The 21042-nt window shown below is 48.6% G+C and overlaps 1 protein-coding gene across 2 annotated transcripts in view; it reads right to left on the bottom strand.

The window, feature by feature from the left end:
- Positions 1–856: 856 nt before the first annotated feature.
- GID8 (GID complex subunit 8 homolog) overlaps positions 857–21042 on the bottom strand; it is a 30526-nt gene continuing 10340 nt past the window's right edge. For both annotated transcript variants that reach the window (XM_075350421.1, XM_075350419.1), the window contains exons 3-5: positions 10904–11100; positions 8174–8371; positions 857–3541 (exon numbers count right to left, since the gene is read on the bottom strand). In XM_075350421.1, the coding sequence (XP_075206536.1) occupies positions 3368–3541; positions 8174–8371; positions 10904–11100 (569 nt within the window). In that variant the 3' untranslated portion in view covers positions 857–3367. The remainder of the gene's footprint in view (positions 3542–8173; positions 8372–10903; positions 11101–21042) is intronic.

Here is a 21042-nt window from a genome sequence, read left to right as displayed (position 1 = left end):
CCAATTACAAATTCTTCAAATCTAGCTATAAATGTCCATCAACCAACATGGCTGCCATTACAGCTACATTGGAACTGCCATCCAGCTTTCCAATAATCCAGACTGGCACCCTGCCTCGCTATGCATTAACGTGGCACTGGTCATTATACTCTATGATTTCTAACATGTCAATGTCACCTTAGTTGCCTGCAGTTGGTAGAGAGTAAATAAATGCTGGAAGCGGCCACAACCCTGCTGGGTACACAACCGATGTCATACACAATGGGACAATGGCTGTAGGGAGTGTGCTCCACCTGCGCAACACTCACCGATGGGAAAAGTAGTGTGTGACTGACCAACGAGAACTAAGCCCAGGTCTGTGCACAATATAGCAGGAAAATCGCTTGCATAGCAATTACGCACTATAATAATAGGATCTTCGTTACCTGTATGATCGGGCTGGGATTCATCGCTCCTGGATGGAGAAAGAAGGGACTGGTCTCTGTCCCAGACACCTGCCTGAATGTATCCTGGAGAGAACCTGAAAACCAGCATTTAAAGGGTTCCCCATCTCATCAGATAATGCTATTAACCTGCATATATACCAGACCTCTGTACTGTTTGTGCGACACCCTGGAGAAAAAAAGGACTTTATTTCTGCTCATTCAGGTGTGGAGCAGTCACGGCTGACGGCACTGAGCGCTGCGGATGTCAGCACGCCTGCACTGACCGACAGCCGGCTCTGCTGTGCTCCTTTAAGACAAACTGGACCAACTATCCTCCCAGACACACTAAAACTCTAGCCCAAGGGTATGTTCACATGTCACATTTTTTACTGATTTGAAGCATGTTAATCATTTTAGCATTTTGCCCCCCCCCCCCCCCCCCATTTCAATGAATGGGGAAAAAACAAATGAAAACCGCACGGAAAAACGTGCTGTATGCAGTGATTTTCCTGGAAAAAGACATGTTTTACATGTCAGCGGAAATGTGCACATCCCTTTAGGCTCCTCAGTTCTATACAGGTTATCATTACTACATCCCCTGCAGAAAAAGTAACAATGGCAGCTCCATTGTCAGTCAGTGTGGTGTATACTGGATTATGGACGCCAACAACTAGAACCATATTGTGTTGTGCCCGTGTCATTTAGTGACCAGAAACCCCCAGATCTTACTCTACACGTCTGCCTGTAAAGGTCTAGGGTTTAGAACTGAACCCCCAATTTATTTACCCCGCTGGATCCTTGCCCTATTTCTCAGGAGTTTGCTTGGTTTGTGTGTTAAGGATTAAGGAGTCTCCTACAGACCTCAGTGTTTGCACAGCGCTAATATAACCTGCTGTAGTGTACACAACTAATCAGTCACATTGTGACCTAGGTATGGATCAGACCCCCGGACTACAACAAGTAAGATCCCAGCTCCATGCCAAGGGGATGGAGCACCGACACTGAGGAAAGAGTTAACTTACCACTTGTAGCCTTCAATGATTAAAAGAAAACACAGGTCCATGGAAGACACCGCCCCCCTCTGATCATCACTTCATAGCTTATAGCTAGACAAAATCCTCTGAAAGATGTCCACTCTGCATTATGTCCTACATTATTGGCCAGAGCTGCACTCACTATTCTTCTGGTGCAGTCACTATACATACATTAGTTATCCTGTACTGAGCCCGAGTTATCTGCTGCATCATACTCCAGAGCTGCACTCACTATTCTGCTGGTGGAGTCACTATGTACATACATTACATTACTTACCCTGTACTGAGGCTGACTTGCATGATGTATTATACTCCAGAGCTGCACTCACTATTCTGCTGGTGGACTTACTGTGTACATACATTACATTATTTATCCTGTACTGATCCTGAATTACATCCAGTATTATACTACAGAGCTGCACTCACTATTCTTCTGGTGGAGTCACTGTGTACATAACATTACTTATCCGGTACTGATCCTGCGTTATCTGCTGTATTATACTCCAGAGCTGCACTCACAATTCAGCTGGTGGAATCACTATGTACATACATTACTTATCCTGTAATGATCCCGAGTTAAATCCTGTATTATACTCAAGAGCTGTACTCACTGTTCTTCTGATGGAGTCACTTTGTACATTACATTACTTATCCTGTACTGATCCTGGTTACATCCAGTATTACTCTCCTGAGCTGCACTCACTATTCTTCAGGTGGAGTCACTTTGTACATTACTTATCCTGTACTGATCCTGAATTACATCCTGTATTATTCTCCAGAGCTGCACTCACTATTCTTCTGGTGGAGTCACTTTGTACATTACTTATCCTGTACTGATCCTGAGTTACATCGAGTATACTTCAGAGCTGCACTCACTATTCTGCTGGTGGAGTCACTTTGTACATTACATTTCTTATCCTGTACTGATCCTGGTTACATCCAGTATTATTCTCCAGAGCTGCACTTAGGCTTCAGTGTTGAAATCACTATCACTGCTTGTTCAGTGACTGCATTGAGCTTCAGTAGTTTACTTTTACACAAGTCATAGTACAGTAACCTGGTTAGTGATTCCAGCTCTGGTATATAAGACAGGTTGTAACACTGGGTCATTACAGATAATTAATGTGATGTATGTACACAGTAACTCCACCAACAGAATAATGAGCGCAGCTCTGAGTATAATACATGACGTAACTTGGGATATTTTCGGATCAGTAATGTAATGTATATATACAGTGACTCCTCATTCTATAAACTGTAAAAATGGATATCCCCTTTAAACTAATTTTCTTAGTAGAGACTGTGGCGTACATACACATGAACTACCCCAAATAGTCGCGTTATGCAGAAAATATTGGAGAAGAACTAGGCCACAGCAAATATATCCAATACAATGCTACTATAATTATCACAATATAAAAAGAATGAGAATATTACAGGGGCCGGATTAGAAAGGGTATAAATTAAATTTTGTCAGACAGTTCATAGAAGGCTATGGTAAAAATGAGCTTCATAAATATATAGGTCACAGATCACTGTACTGTGGCTTAAATACTCTGTAATCCTGTGGTAAAATGCATAGACTACTACTCCTTCCATAAATTTCCTCTCGAGATCAATAGGACAATGACGGTATATACTGATGCTGAGTATATAGTCATATAATGGACAGCCAAGGGACCATAGGAGAAAAAAAAAGACCCATATTTTTTTTTTTTAACCTCATAGGGCTTTGCTTGGCTAAGTTGAATATTTGTCCCATGTAAATCTGTGCCCCATGAGGAACTGGCTCGGTGAAGAAGTGTCCAGGTTTGTGGCTGGTAAGAAAAAAAAAAAACAACGCTGCAGTCACAGACTGGTAATGCAGGAGGTCGCACACGTTCTGGGTATCCCCCCTCGGTGGGGGTATTACTTGGGATCCTCCACTGTGCCTTTACTGAGGTCGGCCATCTTGGGGTATTTCACTTTCTTCTGGTCGAGCTCGTTCTGAGCCCACAGGAGCAGTTTAAGGAGTTTTGCCAGTTTGGGTGTAGATTCGCGGTTCTCGTAGTCCAAGACGGCCTGGTTCACTTCACTCCAAACCTGTAAGGACAGAATACATCTTGGTTACGGCAGGTGTATATGGATTTTGGAAGGAATAAGGCTGGGTTCACACATAGCGACAGCGACAACGACGTCGCTGTTACGTCACCATTTTCTGTGACGTAGCAGCGACCTTGTAAGTCGCTGTTATGATCGCTGCTTAGCTGTCAAACACAGCAGAAGCAGCGATCATAACGTCGCTGTGCTACATGTGCAGAGAGCAGGGAGCCGCGCTTAGCGCTGGCTCCTTGCTCTCCTAGGTACAGTACACATTGGGTTAATTACCCGATGTGTGCTGCAGCTACATGTCACACTGCAGAGAGCAGGGAGCCGCGCGCACTGCTTAGCACTGGCTCCTTGCTCTCCTAGCTACAGTACACATCGGGTTAATTAACCCGATGTGTACTGCAGCTACATGTGCAGGGAGCCGCGCACACTGCTTAGCGCTGGCTCCTTGCTCTCCTAGCTGCAGTACACATCGGGTTAATTAACCCGATGTGTACTGCAGCTACATGTGCAGAGAGCAGGAGCCGGCACTGGCAGCGTGAGAGCGGCGGAGGCTGGTAACGAAGGTAAATATCGGGTAACTAGGGAAAGGGCTTCCCTTGGTTACCCGATGTTTATCTTGGTTACAGCTTACCGCAGCTGCCAGATGCCGGCTCCTGCTCCCTGCTCGCTTCATTTCGTCACTCTCTCGCTGTCACACACAGCGATCTGTGTGTCACAGCGGGAGAGCGCCTTTGAAGAAAACGAACCAGGGCTGTGTGTAACGAGCAGCGATCTCACAGCAGGGGCCAGATCGCTGCTCAGTGTCACACACAGCGAGATCGCTAATGAGGTCACTGTTGCGTCACCAAAACCGTGACTTAGCAGCAATTTCGGTAGCGATCTCGCTGTGTGAAGCACCCCTAAGTGTTGTGCCAATTGACTGATGGGATTTTGACAGTCTAATAAATGAATGGCGCCATGCCTGATAAGACAATGGCAAGGACGGGGCACTTCACTACCGCTGCGCTCAGCTGTATGGAAGTGGTACCGGGAGTTAGACCCCCCTGATCCTCGGGGAAATAATCTTTAAAAGGGCCAGTGTGTGAGATGCACATAAAAGGTCAGTTACAGTGGGCACAAAGAGCACCTTATAGAGGATGTCCCTTTACATGACTGCTGACTCCTCACAGTGCGCACTGCACGCTGTCTGCATCCTCTTCTGTCGGCAGCGAGAGCGGACAGTCATGTAACCACAACAATGTGATATGGATACTTCTGGCTACATTCTCTCTAGACATGCTCTGCCAGATAATTGCCCTCTGTCGCTACTGTGACGACATGGACAGTCAGTGCCTAGCATGGGTTAAATTTCTTAAAATTCAGCCAGACATGAAGATAGTTTGTTTATAGACGGGGGATAAGCCCCTCATTATTTCTACAAGACTCTTAAGGTACCGTCACACTAAGGGACGCTCCAGCGATCCCACCAGCAACCTGACCTGGCAGGGATCGCTGGAGCATTGCTACACGGGTTGCTGGTGAGCTGTCACACAGGCAGATCTCACCAGCAACCAGTGACCAGCCCCCAGCCAGCAGCGCCGCGTGGAAGCGATGCTGCGCTTGGTAACTAAGGTAAATATCGGGTAACCAACCCGATATTTACCTTGGTTACCAGCGCACACCGCTTCGCGCTGGCTCCCTGCACACCTAGCCACAGTACACATTGGGTTAATTACCCGATGTGTACTCCGGCTACGTGTGCAGAGAGCAGGGAGCCGGCACCGACAGCATGAGAGCGGCGGACGCTGGTAACGAAGGTAAATATCGGGTAACCAAGGAAAGGGCTTCTTGGTTACCCGATATTTACATTGGTTACCAGCGTCCGCAGAAGCCGGCTCCCTGCTCACTGCACATTTAGTTGTTGCTCTCTCGCTGTCTCACACAGCGATCTGTGCTTCACAGCGCGAGAGCAACAACTAAAAAATGGTCCAGGGCATTCAGCAACAACCAACGACCTCACAGCAGGGGCCAGGTTGTTGCTGGATGTCACACACAGCGACATCGCTAGCAAGATCGCTGTTACGTCACAAAAGTCGTGCCTCAGCAGCGATGTTGCTAGCGATGGCGCTTAATGAGACTAGTGTTACAGTTCTTGTTGACTCATGTAATTGCCTTGGCCAATGAAGGTCAGATACCCAGACAAATCAATTATGCGAACATCCCATTGTATTGCGATGTAACTTAGCTGTCTCTCCCTCGTCTGCCAGAGATCATTACTACTAGGGATATTTTATATACGGCTTGAAATCTAGCCAATAAGAGCCCAGTCTTATCCACCAATCGTGAAGACCCCAATGGTCTGAATGAAGAGCTTAGGGGTATAAGAAGGAGGACTGTATATTGCCCGGGTAGACTCTTGTACGTGCTACCAATCTAGGATCTGCGGATCCAATTGGCAAGCCATAACCGAACCTGGATTATGATACTACATGGACTTCAGCATCGAATGCAAGGATTCGGCTGAGCTATCAAGGACTACCTAAGGAAGGAATCCAGCTTGGGACAGTCCAGTCACCTGACTACAGGCTTTGCGGTTCTCACACAGCTTCCTACATCTGGCGTTATTGCATTATCGGTGGGTGCCCGCCAAAAGCGGGGTGCTGCTGGATTGAAGTAAGTAGCCCTGGTAGCTCTGAGGCACGGACATTCTAATCCCTGGTGAGCCAGCGGAAGGGTGAGACTCTGTTGCCTGTTACATTTGTGTGTTTTGCTGGTTATGTGCTATGTGCCGTTAATTGTTTGGGGATCCAATAAAGTCTCAATATTTTGATTCCCTCACCCTGTGTTGTCCGAGTAGTGTTCCGCCCACGGTTAAGGAGGTCGGGCGTTCAGTTGGGATGAGCCCTGGGCCATGCTGTCTTTCTAAAGGCGGCCGGGCCAGCGGACGAGAGCACCCACTGACCCCCGTGTCTCCACAGCTACCACCACTGGAGAATCCAAACACCCCGCAGTGTGCACGCTATGAAGATTCAGAAGTCTACAGTCACAAAGTGATCTCAGACTTTTAGCAAAAGACTGGACAACCCCCTTTAAATGGGAAACTGTCAACAGGTTTTTCTGCAGCCACCACCAGTGAGCTCTTATATACATACTGTATATAAGTCCCCAAGCCTATCTGTATAATATAAAAGACCTTTTATTATACTCACCTGCAGGGCGGTCCGGTCCAATGGCCATTGTTGATCTTGATCTGACGCCCCCTCTCTTCTTGCAATCACCGTCCTCTTTCCTTGCTCCGTGTGGATGACGTGTCCTATGTCATCCACACAGTGTCCTCCATTGCGCTCCTTTGCGCACACACTGCTCTCTGCCCTGTGAGGGCAGAGCAAAGTACTGTAGTGCACATTTGTGGGCATTGTTCGACCTTTTTCCACAACTGCACATTACAATACTGTGATCTGCCCTCACAGGGCAGAGAGAAGTGTGTGTGCACAGGAGCGTAACGGAGGACACTGTGTGGATGACATAGGACGCGTCATCCACACGGAGCAGGGAAGGAGAACGGTGATCGCAAGAGAGGAGGCGTCGGATCAAGATCACAAATGCAAATCAGACCACACCACCCCGCAGGCGAGTATAAGAAAAAAGGTCTTTTATATGTTATACAGAGTAGCTTGGGGACTTATATACAGTATGCTGTATATAAGGGCTCACTGGTGGTGGCCGCAGTTTATATGGGAAAAACCTGGTGACAGGTTCCCTTCAACTATAATTACACTTTAGGAATATTAGCCGCTCCTGTAATTGATATGAAAACTTTTGGCAAATAAATCGCACTCCAGGAATCTACTTTCTTCATTACTCCTCGGCAGCACAGGAATAACCCATTCCTTTCCGCCTTCATGCTCCTGTAATGAGCTGCAATATTGGTCCTTTAGGCTGGACAGACTAAAGGGTGCTTTACACGCTGCGACATCGCTAGCGATCTCGTTAGCGATGTGACATGCTAGATCGCAGATGCGATCTGCCGAGATCGCACATGTTACCGGCGCTATAAAGGCGACCTATGTGCGGTAGATCGCACCTACGATCTCGCGTGTCAGATCGCTAGCGATGTCGCAGTGTGTAAAGCACCCTTAACCCCAAATAACGGACGTTCAGATTTTGCATCTACGCTTTTTGCAGCCCCCCCTGCTGGCTAGGAAGAAGAATAGACATCGGAATGTTCATGAAGTTTTTTCTAACAATTATGTGAACGGATATGGATATTTGCAGCTCCGGATTACACAGGTACACTGTAGCACTAAGGCCGCCTATTACGTATACGTGTGCTCTCCCAGCACCTTACTTATCCAAAAGGGGTTGGATATAATTAGAAAAACATGGCTGCTTTCTTCAGAATCAGTGCCAACGCTGTCCATGGGTTGAGTGTAGTATTGCAGCTGAGGTCAATGACACTGCGATACTCCATAAAGCCAGTGGACAAAGGTGGCACTATTTTAGGAAGAAAGTAGGCATAGTTTCCTAAATATATATATACAGCCCCTCTAACTACAGAACAGTATGCTGCTAAGCTTCATGTTTTAACCATTCAGGAAGTGTGCTACATGCCGTCCTGCCTGACGTGTGGCTTGTGAAGAATACCTTCTGCCGCTGCATCATGTTCAGCAAATCACCGAACGGAGATTCCTCTGGGTTGTCGAAGGCTAATAGTGCCAGCGTCCGCTCCATCTCCGTCAGACACTCTCTGCTCTCCTCCCCCTGCTCGGCCAGCTGCGTCTGGGCGAACTCCAGGGCGGCCTCTGTCTCCCGCTGCCTGATCAGCTCTATCAGATGTTGTTGCTGAAGAATGAAAACAAGGACGGATGAGTTTAGGTCTGAACTACTTCTCCAATATACAGCGCTCATGTCACAAAGAGAAGGGGAGCAGTTTGCTTTTCTTATAATCATAAAGGACCCTCAGACACATTAAAGGGAATCTGGCACCAGATTTTTGCTCCCCCTCAAAGCAGCATAATGTAGAGACAGAGACCCCGATTCCAGCGATGTGTCACTTACTGGGCTGTTTGCTGTCATTTTGTTAAAATCAATGTTTTCATTGCTGCAGATCTAGCAGTTATACAGAGCTCATGAGTATGCTGGACTAGCTGCAGCACACCAAGTAGTCCTCCAATTACATAGTTACTTAGGTTGAAAAAAGACCTAGGTCCATATAGTTCAACCTTCCTCCACCAGTTCTACATTTTGTCCCTAAGTCATTTATAACCGACAATGTTGTGTACTGAGGAAATCATCCAGCCCTTTTATAAAAGCTGTTATAGTATCTGCCATTACTACCTCTTGTGGTAGGGTATTCCACAGTCTGACTGCTCTAACTGTAAAGAACCCTTTCCTATTTAGCTGCCGGAATATCTTTTCTTCCACTCGCAGTGTATGCCCCCTGATCCTTAGTATTGTCTTTGGAAGGAATAAGTCATATGCCCGTCCTTTGTATTGACCACACATGTATTTATACATATAAATGAGATCTCTGAGACGTCTTTTTTCTAAGCTAAACATATCTAACTTTTCCAACCTCTCATCATATGTGAGGCCTTCCAATGATGTGAGGCCTTCTAATGATAATCTACTGCTGAATAATCAGTGATTTTATCACAAGTACACTAAGCAGCTCAGTAAAGGTGGCGTCACACACAGCGATGACGACAACGAAGTAGCTGCTAAGTCACCATTTTCTGTGACGTTGCAGCGACGTCCCGTCGCTGTGTGTGACATCCAGCAACGAGCTGGCCCCTGCTGTGAGGTCGCCGGTCGTTGCTGAATGTCCAGCTTCATTTTTTGGTCGTCGCTCTCCCACTGTGACGCACACATCGCTGTGTGTGACAGCGAGAGAGCGACGAAATGAAGCGAGCAGGGAGCAGGAGCCGGCATCTGGCAGCTGCGGTAAGCTATAACCAGGGTAAACATCGGGTAACCAAGGGAAGACCTTTCCCTGGTTACCCGATATTTACCTTCGTTACCAGCGTCCGCCGCTCTCGCTGCCAGTGCCGGCTCCTGCTCTCTGCACATGTAGCTGCAGGACACATCGGGTTAATTAACCCGATGTGTACTGTAGCTAGGAGTGCAGGGAGCCAGCGCTAAGCAGTGTGCGCGGCTCCCTGCTCTCTGCACATGTAGCACAGCGATGCGTGTCGTTATGATCGCTGCTTCGGCGCTGTGTTTGACAGCTAAGCAGCGATCATAACAGCGACTTACAAGGTCGCTGTTGCGTGTCAGAAAATGGTGACGTAACAGCGGCGTCGCTGTCGCTATGTGTGAACCCAGCTTAAGTGACAAATCGCTGGAATCAAGGTCTCTGCCCCTACATTATGCTGCTCTCAGATTAAGTGGGAAAAACCTGGTGACAGATTCCCTTTAAAGGGAACCAATCATCAGGATTTTCGGATATAAGCTAAAGCCAGTGCTATACTGGCACTATCAGGCTGCTTATCTACATACCATTAGTGGTCAGCTTAGTTGTTTAGGCGCAATGATAAGCTGAGATTAATGATAACCGGAGATAAGCGCTATGTGCAGGCGCCAACTCCGACGCCATCTTAGTGACAAAAAAGATGAATAGTAATATTAGCATAGAGAACAGAGAGAGGAACAACAGGCAGGGGGGCGGGAATCTATATTAATACCCACCCAGATATTATCTGCTCCGTTGCAACTGTCACTCAAGAAGCTGGTGATTTTATAAACTTTACTTTCTTGGATTTGAAAGCCTAAACATCCGGGCTGACCACTAATGGTATGTAGATAATCAGTCTGATAGTGCCAGTATAGCACTGTATGTAGAGAATCAGCCTGATGGTGCCAGTATAGCACTGTATGTAGAGAATCAGCCTGATAGTGCCAGTATAGCACTGGCTTTAAGTTATATACGAAAATCCTGGTGATTGGCTCCCTTTAAATAAAGCCTTTAATTTCATCTGACGTGCATGGGCCTTCCAAGTCTCCCATGACAGATGATGCTGAGGAAGAGAAGAATTGGGCAGAGAAAAATGACTGTCAGAAGGGTCTATCTCCCATTTACCCATCGATAACCCACAAACACTCAGCTGTAGTGGCCCCTGGGTTTGAAGGGAGCACTTATAATCTGGGACATTCTATTCTTTAAAATAAAAAAATTAAAAAAGGGTCAAAAAAAAAAAAAAAAGTCAAAGCTCTGGCCAGATAGAGAAAATCTGAGGATCCAAAGTTATCACAAGCAGGCACAGCTTTATATTTTACCCATCCTACCGAACCTCAGCTCTGCGAACCCCCGTGAATATGACGTGGTGAACAACATGCCCTGTGAGTGCGCTAACCCTGTACTGCCCCTGGTCTGACCTGCAGGTGGAAATACAGGTAACGGTGTGTGTCCAATAATTCAGGATGAAGGGAGTTGATCAGGGCGATGGCTTCCTGGATCTGTCCTTTAAGAATCATCTCCCGAATCTTAATCCTTTCGTCCAGGCTCTCCAGGTCTACACTAGGCTCAATACCGGACTCCATCCGGAATTTCTCTGCCGCTTCCTTGAAACCCTCTGTGGAAAAAAAAAGAGAATTAAAATAATACATCTTACATTGCGCTCAATAATAAACCTGTATTCTGTGAGCTCCCCCTAGTGGTGACTGAGGAAGGAAAACGTCTCATCACATTGCCTCATACTGAAGGACATAAAGCAATTTTTCTCAATACAAAAAAACTAAAAAATCACCAATAAATACAACATATCATATGGTGTATACACATAGGACAAAATTGAAAAAAACCCTCGCTGTCATTACAACACAAACCAACAAAACAAAATCAGAGATAGGGTTCAAATATAATTATTTGATATTTAAAGGCACAAATTCTGGTAAAAAAATGACACCAACAGAAAGCAATCCAGAAAAAGGCGTCCGTGGGAAAAATAAATCGTTCACAAAAAAATCAAACTGTGCAAAGTGCAATAAAGTGCATATAGGTTTAGATATTAAAGAAGTTGTCCAGTTACTAAAACTGTTTTTTTTTTTTCTGATAAATCTTGCTAATATGTGCCCCTCAACACATCTATTATGTTTTTTCAGCAAAATTACCTTTTATTGTGAACTAGCAGCACATGCTCATTGCTGGCTCCAGCTCTGATGGGGTTAATCTCTCCTCTGACTTCCTGTGTTCAGTTCCTACAAGTCCCAGAATTCTTTGTGGCTCTAGGGCGGTGTCTGGCTTATCTAACACACCCATTGTGTCTAATACACCCACTCTGCTCTCCGACCAAACCCTCCTCCCTGCCTCTTCCCAGTGGATGTGCACTGAGAGCAATCACACAGAGACAGCAGCAGCTCTACACAGCCAGGGGAAGAAAGTGTGTGTGCGCGTATATACAGTGTATGTGTATGTGTGCGCGTATATACAGTGTGTGTATATGTGTGCGCGTATATACAGTGTGTGTGTATATACAGTGTGTGTGCGTATATATACAGTGTGAGTGTGTATGTGTGTGTGTGTATGTCATACTCACCTGTCTGCAGGGTCCCGGTGCCATGCCTGCTTCCAGCCCCTGTCTCGGTACCGCCGCTCTGGCTGTGTGCAGTCTCCCCGGGGCACGTACGAAGCTTGCAGGACCTGGCGGTGGATCACCTGATGCAGTCACCTGACGCATCAGCTGATCGATTCTCGCGGTGCCGGCGGCCGGCTATCAGCTGATCCTGCCGTCAGGGGACTTCATCAGCTGATTACCGGCAGCTCCTGCAATGATGGGCCAGGATCAGACTCCGCTGCAGGAGCTGTCGGTAATCAGCACATAAGTGAGTATGTATTTATTTATTTATTTATTTTCTACTGATGCATCAGCTGATTGTATAATCGGCTTTTATAGAATCAGCTGATGTATGATGTGATTCACATCCTTTAACCTGACACATCATCTGATCGCTTTGCCTTCCAGCAAACCGATCAGATGCTATTGGATCCGGATTGGACGGCGCGGGACCCTGACCCAGGATTACTGCGGAGGGGGGTTTATTTCAATAAAGATGGAGTCACTAATTGTGTTGTGTTTTATTTCTAATAAAAATATTTTTCTGTGTGTTGTGTTTTTTTTTTATCATTACTAGAAATTCATGGTGGCCATGTCTAATATTGGCGTGACACCATGAATTTCGGGCTTAGGGCTAGCTGATAATATACAGCTAGCCCTAACTCCATTATTACCCAGCTAGCCACCCAGCATCAGGGCAGCTGGAAGAGTTGGATACAGCGCCAGAAGATGGCGCTTCTATGAAAGCGCCATTTTCTGGGGTGGCTGCGGACTGCAATTCGCAGTGGGGGTGCCCAGAAAGCTTGGGCACCCTTCACTGTGGATTCCAATCCCCAGCTGCCTAGTTGTACCCGGCTGGACACCAAAATAAGGCGAAGCTCACGTCATTTTTTTTTTTTTTTTTTTAATTATTTCATGAAATTCATGAAATAATTAAAAAAAAAAGGGCTTCTCTATATTTTTGGTTCCCAGCCGGGTACAAATAGGCAGCTGGGGGTTGGAGGCAGCCCATACCTGTCTGCTGTACCCGGCTAGCATACAAAAATATGGCGAAGCCCATGTCATTTTTTTTTTTCTTTTTGGGTAAAAAACTGCATACAGTCCTGGATGGAGGATGCTGAGCCTTGTAGTTCTGCAGCTTCTGTCTGCTCTCCTGCATACACTAGTGAATGGAGGATGCTGAGCCTTGTAGTCCTGCAGCTGCTGTCTGCTCTCCTGCATACACTAGTGAATGGAGGATGCTGAGCCAAGTAGTTCTGCAGCTGCTGTCTGCTCTCCTGCATACACTAGTGAATGGAGGATGCTGAGCCAAGTAGTTCTGCAGCTGCTGTCTGCTCTCCTGCATACACTAGTGAATGGAGGATGCTGAGCCTTGTAGTTCTGCAGCTGCTGTCTGCTCTCCTGCATACACTAGTGAATGGAGGATGCTGAGCCTTGTAGTCCTGCAGCTGCTGTCTGCTCTCCTGCATACACTAGTGAATGGAGGATGCTGAGCCTTGTAGTTCTGCAGCTGCTGTCTGCTCTCCTGCATACACTAGTGAATGGAGGATGCTGAGCCAAGTAGTTCTGCAGCTGCTGTCTGCTCTCCTGCATACACTAATTGAATGGAGGATGCTGAGCCTTGTAGTTCTGCAGCTGCTGTCTGCTCTCCTGCATACAATGAACATTTTGAATAAGGAAATGACATCAGACCTTTTTTTTTTTCATCAACAATCTTTAATGGCATTGTGCACTGATTAAAAACGCAGTGAGCAAAAACGCAGCAAAAAACGCACCAAATCGCGGCAAAAACGTGACATGCAGCACCGCAGATGACAGAGCAGAGCAAGTTGGTGACATGCTCTGCTCTGACACATAGTGTGCTGCATGTCACTGTATCCACTCTGGGACTTGTTGTGCAGGTGACCGGATGAGAGATGTCACTAACTTGCTCCACTCTGTGACTTCTGCTGCATTGTTCCAACTGTATACACTCTCACCTGAACAAGTCTCAGAGTGGGGCAGTTATTGACATGTATCATCCGGTCACCTGCACAACAAGTCCCAGAGTGGAGACAGATAGTGACATGCAGCACACTATGTGTCAGAGCAGAGCATGTCACTGTCTCCACTCAGGGACTTGTTGTGCAGGTGACCGGATGCTACATGCCACTGTCTCCACTCTGGGACTTGTTGTGCAGGTGACCGGATGATACATGTCACTAACTGCCCCACTCTGTGATTTCTGCTGCATAGTACCAACTGTATACACTCTCACCTGCACAACAAGTCCCAGAGTGGAGACAGTTAGTGACATATAGCACACTATGTGTCAGAGCAGAGCATGTCACTGTCTCCACTCTGGGAATTGTTGTGCAGGTGACCGGATGCTACATGTCACCAACTGTCTCCACTCTGTGACTTGTGGTGCAGGTGACAGAGTGCAGACAGTTGGTCCCATGCAGCAGGACAGGTGGCAGAGCACAGCGGTGACATGCCTGTCAGTGTCTTGCTGCTGGGAGGAGCAGATGATCACACTGCCCGACACCGGCCGCTCTCCTGACATCGCAGCAGAGCGGGCGGGTGGACAGTGTGATCACATACTTACGTGCAGGGGGGGATTCAGCTGAAGAACCCCCCCCCCTGTACTGCACACTGGCGCCCCGTGCCTCACCATCTGCAGGACGCCGGCTCCACACTGACGTCCTCCGGCTCCTCCCCTCGATGCTGGGCTGTGACATGCGGTAGTTACCGCCCACAGCCCTGTCACTCAATCTGAGTGGTGCCAGCCTCCTCTGACGTACCCGTCTTGTTTGAGAGCCCGGAAATGCCGGGACGTCAGAGGATGCTGGCGGCCACAGCTCCAGGAGGTCATGTGACCGGCACTGAGCGTGCAGGATAGCGCCGCTTAGTGCCAGAACTGGAAACAGAAGACAATGGAGAAAACGCCTAGAAAGGTAAGTAGAACTCCTAAAGAAAATTAAAAAAAATGGGTGAACCACCCCTTTAACAATATGCAATATAATAAATAATTTCAAATAATACAAAACTAATACCCATAATTAATGTTATTGCACAAATCCACTAATGTAAAAATATCACTCCAAAGATGTATTTTTATATATCTATTGCACTGGTCAATCAGTAATATAGCAAATATCGCGCCAACCCCCTACGTACGTTTCGGCACGCCGTCGCGCCAACCCCCTACGTACGTTTCGGCACGCCGTCGCGCCAACCCCCTACGTACGTTTCGGCACGCCGTCGCGCCAACCCCCTACGTACCTTTCGGCACGCCGTCGCGCCAACCCCCTACGTACGTTTCGGCACGCCGTCGCGCCAACCCCCTACGTACCTTTCGGCACGCCGTCGCGCCAACCCCCTACGTACCTTTCGGCACGCCGTCGCGCCAACCCCCTACGTACCTTTCGGCACGCCGTCGCGCCAACCCCCTACGTACCTTTCGGCACGCCGTCGCGCCAACCCCCTACGTACCTTTCGGCACGCCGTCGCGCCAACCCCTACGTACGTTTTGGCACGCCGTCGCGCCAACCCCTACGTACGTTTCGGCACTCCGTCGGACCAACCCCTACGTACGTTTCGGCACTCCGTCGAACCAAACCCTACGTACGTTGCGGCACTCCGTCGGACCAACCCCTACGTACGTTTCGGCACTCCGTCGGACCAACCCCTACGTACGTTTCGGCACTCCGTAGCACCAACACCTACGTACGTTTCGGCACTCCATCGCACCAACACCTACGTACGTTTCGGCACTCCATCGCACCAACACCTACGTACGTTTCGGTATTGGTAATGCAGCTGATGTGATTTATTTGGACTTTGCAAAGGCATTTGATACTGTACCACATGATAGCCTTATACTAAAGCTCCAGAAGCAAGGACTAGGGGACACAATATGCAACTGGGTAAGGAATGGCTAAAAGATAGGAAACAAAGAGTAGTCATAAATGGTACATTCTCTAAATGGGCTATAGTCAGCAGTGGGGTGCCGCAGGGATCTGTGCTAGGACCAATTCTTTTTACTCTCTTTATTAATGACCTTGTGGATGGGATTGATAGTACAGTGTCAGTCTTTGCCGATGACACCAAACTATGTAGGATATTAAAAACTGACCTGGATAGTACAATATTACAAAAAGATCTGGATAAGATGTCAGAATGGGCAGATACTTGGCAAATGAGATTTAATGTTGATAAATGTAAAGTAATGCACCTAGGACGGAGTAATCCTATAGCTGCGTATACATTAAATGGAAATAAACTCGGGACTACAGAACAGGAGAAGGACTTGGGTATTCTCATTACAAATAAGCTGAGCAGCAGCACTCAATGTCAAGCAGCAGCTGCTAAAGCAAACAAGATTTTAGGGTGTATAAAAAGAGAGATTAGATCCCGTGATCCCAACGTATTGTTACCCCTCTATAAATCACTTGTAAGGCCACATCTGGAATACGGGATCCAGTTTTGGGCTCCACATTTTAAAAAGGACATTCAGAAGTTAGAGTCAGTTCAAAGGCGGGCAACTAGACTATTACAAGGAATGGAAGGCCTCCCATATGATGGCAGATTGAAAAAGTTAGATATGTTTAGCTTAGAAAAGAAGGGAATTTTGTTTACTTACCGTAAATTCCTTTTCTTCTAGCTCCTATTGGGAGACCCAGACAATTGGGTGTATAGCTTCTGCCTCCGGAGGCCACACAAAGTATTACACTTTAAAAAGTGTAACCCCTCCCCTCTGCCTATACACCCTCCCGTGCCTCACGGGCTCCTCAGTTTTGGTGCAAAAGCAGGAAGGAGGAAACTTATAAATGTTCTAAGGTAAATTCAATCCGAACGATGTTCGGAGAACTGAAACCATGAACCAAAGGAACAATTCAACATGAACAACGTGTGTACACAAAAGAACAAACAGCCCGAAGGGAACAGGGGCGGGTGCTGGGTCTCCCAATAGGAGCTAGAAGAAAAGGAATTTACGGTAAGTAAACAAAATTCCCTTCTTCTTTGTCGCTCCATTGGGAGACCCAGACAATTGGGACGTCCAAAAGCAGTCCCTGGGTGGGTAAAAGAATACCCCGATAAAAAGAGCCGACAACGGCCCCCTCTTACAGGTGGGCAACCGCCGCCTGAAGGACTCGCCTACCTAGACTGGCATCTGCCGAAGCATAGGTATGCACCTGATAGTGTTTCGTGAAAGTGTGCAGACTAGACCAGGTAGCCGCCTGACACACCTGCTGAGCCGTAGCCCGGTGCCGCAATGCCCAGGACGCACCTACGGCTCTGGTAGAATGGGCTTTCAGCCCTGAAGGAATCGGAAGCCCAGAAGAACGGTAGGCTTCAAAAATCGGTTCCTTGATCCACCGAGCCAAGGTTGACTTGGAAGCCTGCGACCCCTTATGCTGGCCAGCGACAAGGACAAAGAGCGCATCAGAACGGCGCAGTGGCGCCGTGCGAGACACGTAGATCCGGAGTGCTCTCACTAGATCTAACAAGTGCAAATCCTTTTCACATTGGTGAACTGGATGAGGGCAAAATGAAGGTAAGGAGATATCCTGATTGAGATGAAAAGGGGATACCACCTTAGGGAGAAATTCCGGGACCGGACGCAGAACCACCTTATCCTGGTGAAAAACCAGGAAGGGGGCTTTGCATGACAGCGCTGCAAGCTCCGACACTCTACGGAGCGATGTAACTGCCACTAGAAAGGCCACCTTCTGCGAAAGACGTGAAAGAGAGACATCCCGCAGCGGCTCGAAAGGTGGTTTCTGAAGAGCCGTTAGCACCCTGTTAAGATCCCAGGGTTCCAGCGGCCGCTTGTAAGGTGGGACTATGTGGCAAACTCCCTGCAGGAACGTGCGGACCTGCGGAAGCCTGGCTAGACGCTTTTGAAAAAACACTGAAAGCGCCGATACTTGTCCCTTGAGAGAGCCAAGAGACAAACCCTTGTCCATCCCGGATTGAAGGAAGGAAAGAAAAGTGGGTAAGGGAAACGGCCAGGGGGTAAAACCCTTATCAGAGCACCAGGATAAGAAGATCCTCCAAGTCCTGTGATAGATCTTGGCGGACGTTGGTTTCCTGCCCTGTCTCATAGTGGCAATGACATCTTGAGATAACCCTGAGGACGCTAGGAGCCAGGACTCAATGGCCACACAGTCAGGTTGAGGGCCGCAGAATTCAGATGGAAAAATGGCCCTTGAGACAGCAAGTCTGGTCGGTCTGGGAGTGCCCACGGTTGACCCACCGTGAGGTGCCACAGATCCGGGTACCATGACCTCCTCGGCCAGTCTGGAGCGACGAGGATGGCGCGGCGGCAGTCGGACCTGATCTTGCGTAACACTCTGGGCAGCATTGCCAGAGGAGGAAATACATAAGGCAGTCGAAACTGCGACCAATCCTGAACTAATGCGTCCGCAGCCAGGGCTCTGTGATCCTGAGACCGTGCCATGAATGCCGGAACTTTGTTGTTGTGCCGAGACGCCATGAGATCGACGTCCGGCGTTCCCCAGCGGCAACAGATCTCTTGAAACACGTCCGAGTGAAGAGACCATTCCCCTGCGTCCATGCCCTGGCGACTGAGAAAGTCTGCTTCCCAGTTTTCTACGCCCGGGATGTGAACTGCGGAGATGGTGGAGGCTGTGGCCTCCGCCCACAGCAGAATCCGCCGAACTTCTTGGAAGGCTTGATGGCTGCGCGTGCCGCCCTGGTGGTTGATGTACGCGACCGCCGTGGCGTTGTCCGACTGTATGCGGATCTGCCTGCCCGCCAGCCACCGATGGAACGCCTTTAGGGCCAGATACACTTCCCTTATCTCCAGAACATTGATCTGAAGGGAGGACTCTGTCGGAGTCCAGGTTCCCTGAGCCCTGTGGTGGAGAAAAACCGCTCCCCACCCTGACAGACTCGCGTCCGTCGTGACCACAGCCCAGGATGGGGGCAGGAAGGATTTTCCCTTCGACAGAGAAGTGGGAAGAAGCCACCACTGAAGAGAGGTTTTGGCTGCCAGAGAAAGAGAGACGTTCCTGTCTAGGGACGTCGACCTCCTGTCCCATTTGCGGAGAATGTCCCATTGGAGTGGACGCAGATGAAACTGCGCAAAGGGGACTGCCTCCATTGCTGCCACCATCTTCCCCAGGAAGTGCATGAGGCGCCTCAAGGGGTGTGACTGGGCCCGCAGAAGAGAGTGCACCCCTGTCTGTAGCGAACGCTGTTTGTCCAGCGGTAGCTTGACTATCGCTGAGAGAGTATGAAACTCCATCCCGAGGTAAGTCAGTGATTGGGTCGGAGTCAATTTTGACTTTGGGAAATTGATGATCCACCCGAACCTCTGGAGAGTCTCCAGAGCAACGGTCAGGCTATGTTGACATGCCACCCGGGAGGGTGCCTTGACTAGGAGATCGTCTAAGTAAGGGATCACCGAGTGGCCCTGAGAGTGTAGGACCGCCACAACGGATGCCATGACCTTGGTGAAGACCCGTGGGGCTGTCGCCAGGCCGAAAGGCAGTGCCACAAACTGAAGGTGTTCTTCCCCGATGGCGAAACGCAGGAAGCGTTGATGCTCTGGTGCGATCGGCACATGGAGATAAGCATCCCTGATGTCGATTGATGCCAGGAAGTCTCCTTGGGACATCGAAGCGATGATAGAGCGGAGAGATTCCATGCGAAACCGTCTGGTTCTCACGTGTCTGTTGAGCAGTTTGAGGTCCAAAACGGGACGGAATGATCCGTCCTTTTTTGGCACCACGAACAAGTTGGAGTAAAAACCGCGACCACGTTCCTGAAGGGGAACGGGGATCACAACTCCTGCTGTCTTCAGAGTGTTCACCGCCTGAAAAAGTGCATCGGCTCGCTCGGGGGACGGAGAGGTTCTGAAGAAACGAGTCGGAGGACGAGAGCTGAACTCTATTCTGTAACCGTGAGCCAGAATGTCTCTCACCCATCGGTCTTGGACATGTGGCCACCAGGCGTCGCAAAAGCGGGAGAGCCTGCCACCGACCGAGGATGCGGTTTGGGGAGGCCGAAAGTCATGAGGAGGCCGCCTTGGAGACGGTGCCTCCGGCGGTCTTTGGAGGACGTGACTTAGACCTCCATGCATAAGATTTCCTCTGGTCCTTCTGTGGCCTGTTGGACGAGGAGGATTGGGACCTGGCTGAGGGCCGAAAGGACCGAAACCTCGCTTGAATTTTCCGTTGCTGAGGTCTGTTTGGTTTGGACTGGGGTAAGGACGAGTCCTTTCCCTTGGATTGCTTAATAATTTCATCCAATCGCTCGCCAAACAATCGGTCGCCAGAAAATGGCAAACCGGTTAAGAACTTCTTGGAAGCAGAGTCTGCCTTCCATTCGCGTAACCACATGGCCCTGCGGACTGCCACCGAATTGGTGGATGCTACCGCTGTACGGCTAGCAGAGTCCAGGACGGCATTCATGGCGTAGGATGAAAATACCGACGCCTGAGAAGTCAAAGACGCAACTTGCGGAGCAGAGGTACGTGTGACCGCATTAATCTCAGACAGACAGGCTGAGATAGCTTGGAGTGCCCACACGGCTGCAAAGGCCGGGGCAAAAGACGCGCCTGTGGCTTCATAGATGGATTTCATTAGGAGCTCTATCTGCCTGTCAGTGGCATCCTTGAGCGATGAACCGTCTGCCACTGATACTACGGATCTAGCCGCCAGTCTAGAAACTGGGTAGGTGAAACCTGCAGGTAGCCTAGCCGCACAAGAGGTACAGGTTGCAAAATAACCCTGTGTCTTGGCACCCTTGCTCCTTGTGAACGACATACTGTTGTCTGCTAGGAGAGTGATCACTGAGGGTATATAGCCAAGAGCAAAACAATGCGGCCGAACAGAGAGAATGTATACAAAAAATATATATATATATATATACACACACACACTTCGGCACCCTAGGGGGACCAGCACCGGGTGACCGGTGTGGCTTACCGACCGCCCAAAGCGGTGTGTG

This window comes from Anomaloglossus baeobatrachus, chromosome 5 (assembly GCF_048569485.1).
Source record: "Anomaloglossus baeobatrachus isolate aAnoBae1 chromosome 5, aAnoBae1.hap1, whole genome shotgun sequence".
Taxonomy (NCBI): domain Eukaryota; kingdom Metazoa; phylum Chordata; class Amphibia; order Anura; family Aromobatidae; genus Anomaloglossus; species Anomaloglossus baeobatrachus.
Note: the sequence above shows the minus strand (reverse complement) of the source record. Positions and strands in the feature narration are given on the sequence as shown.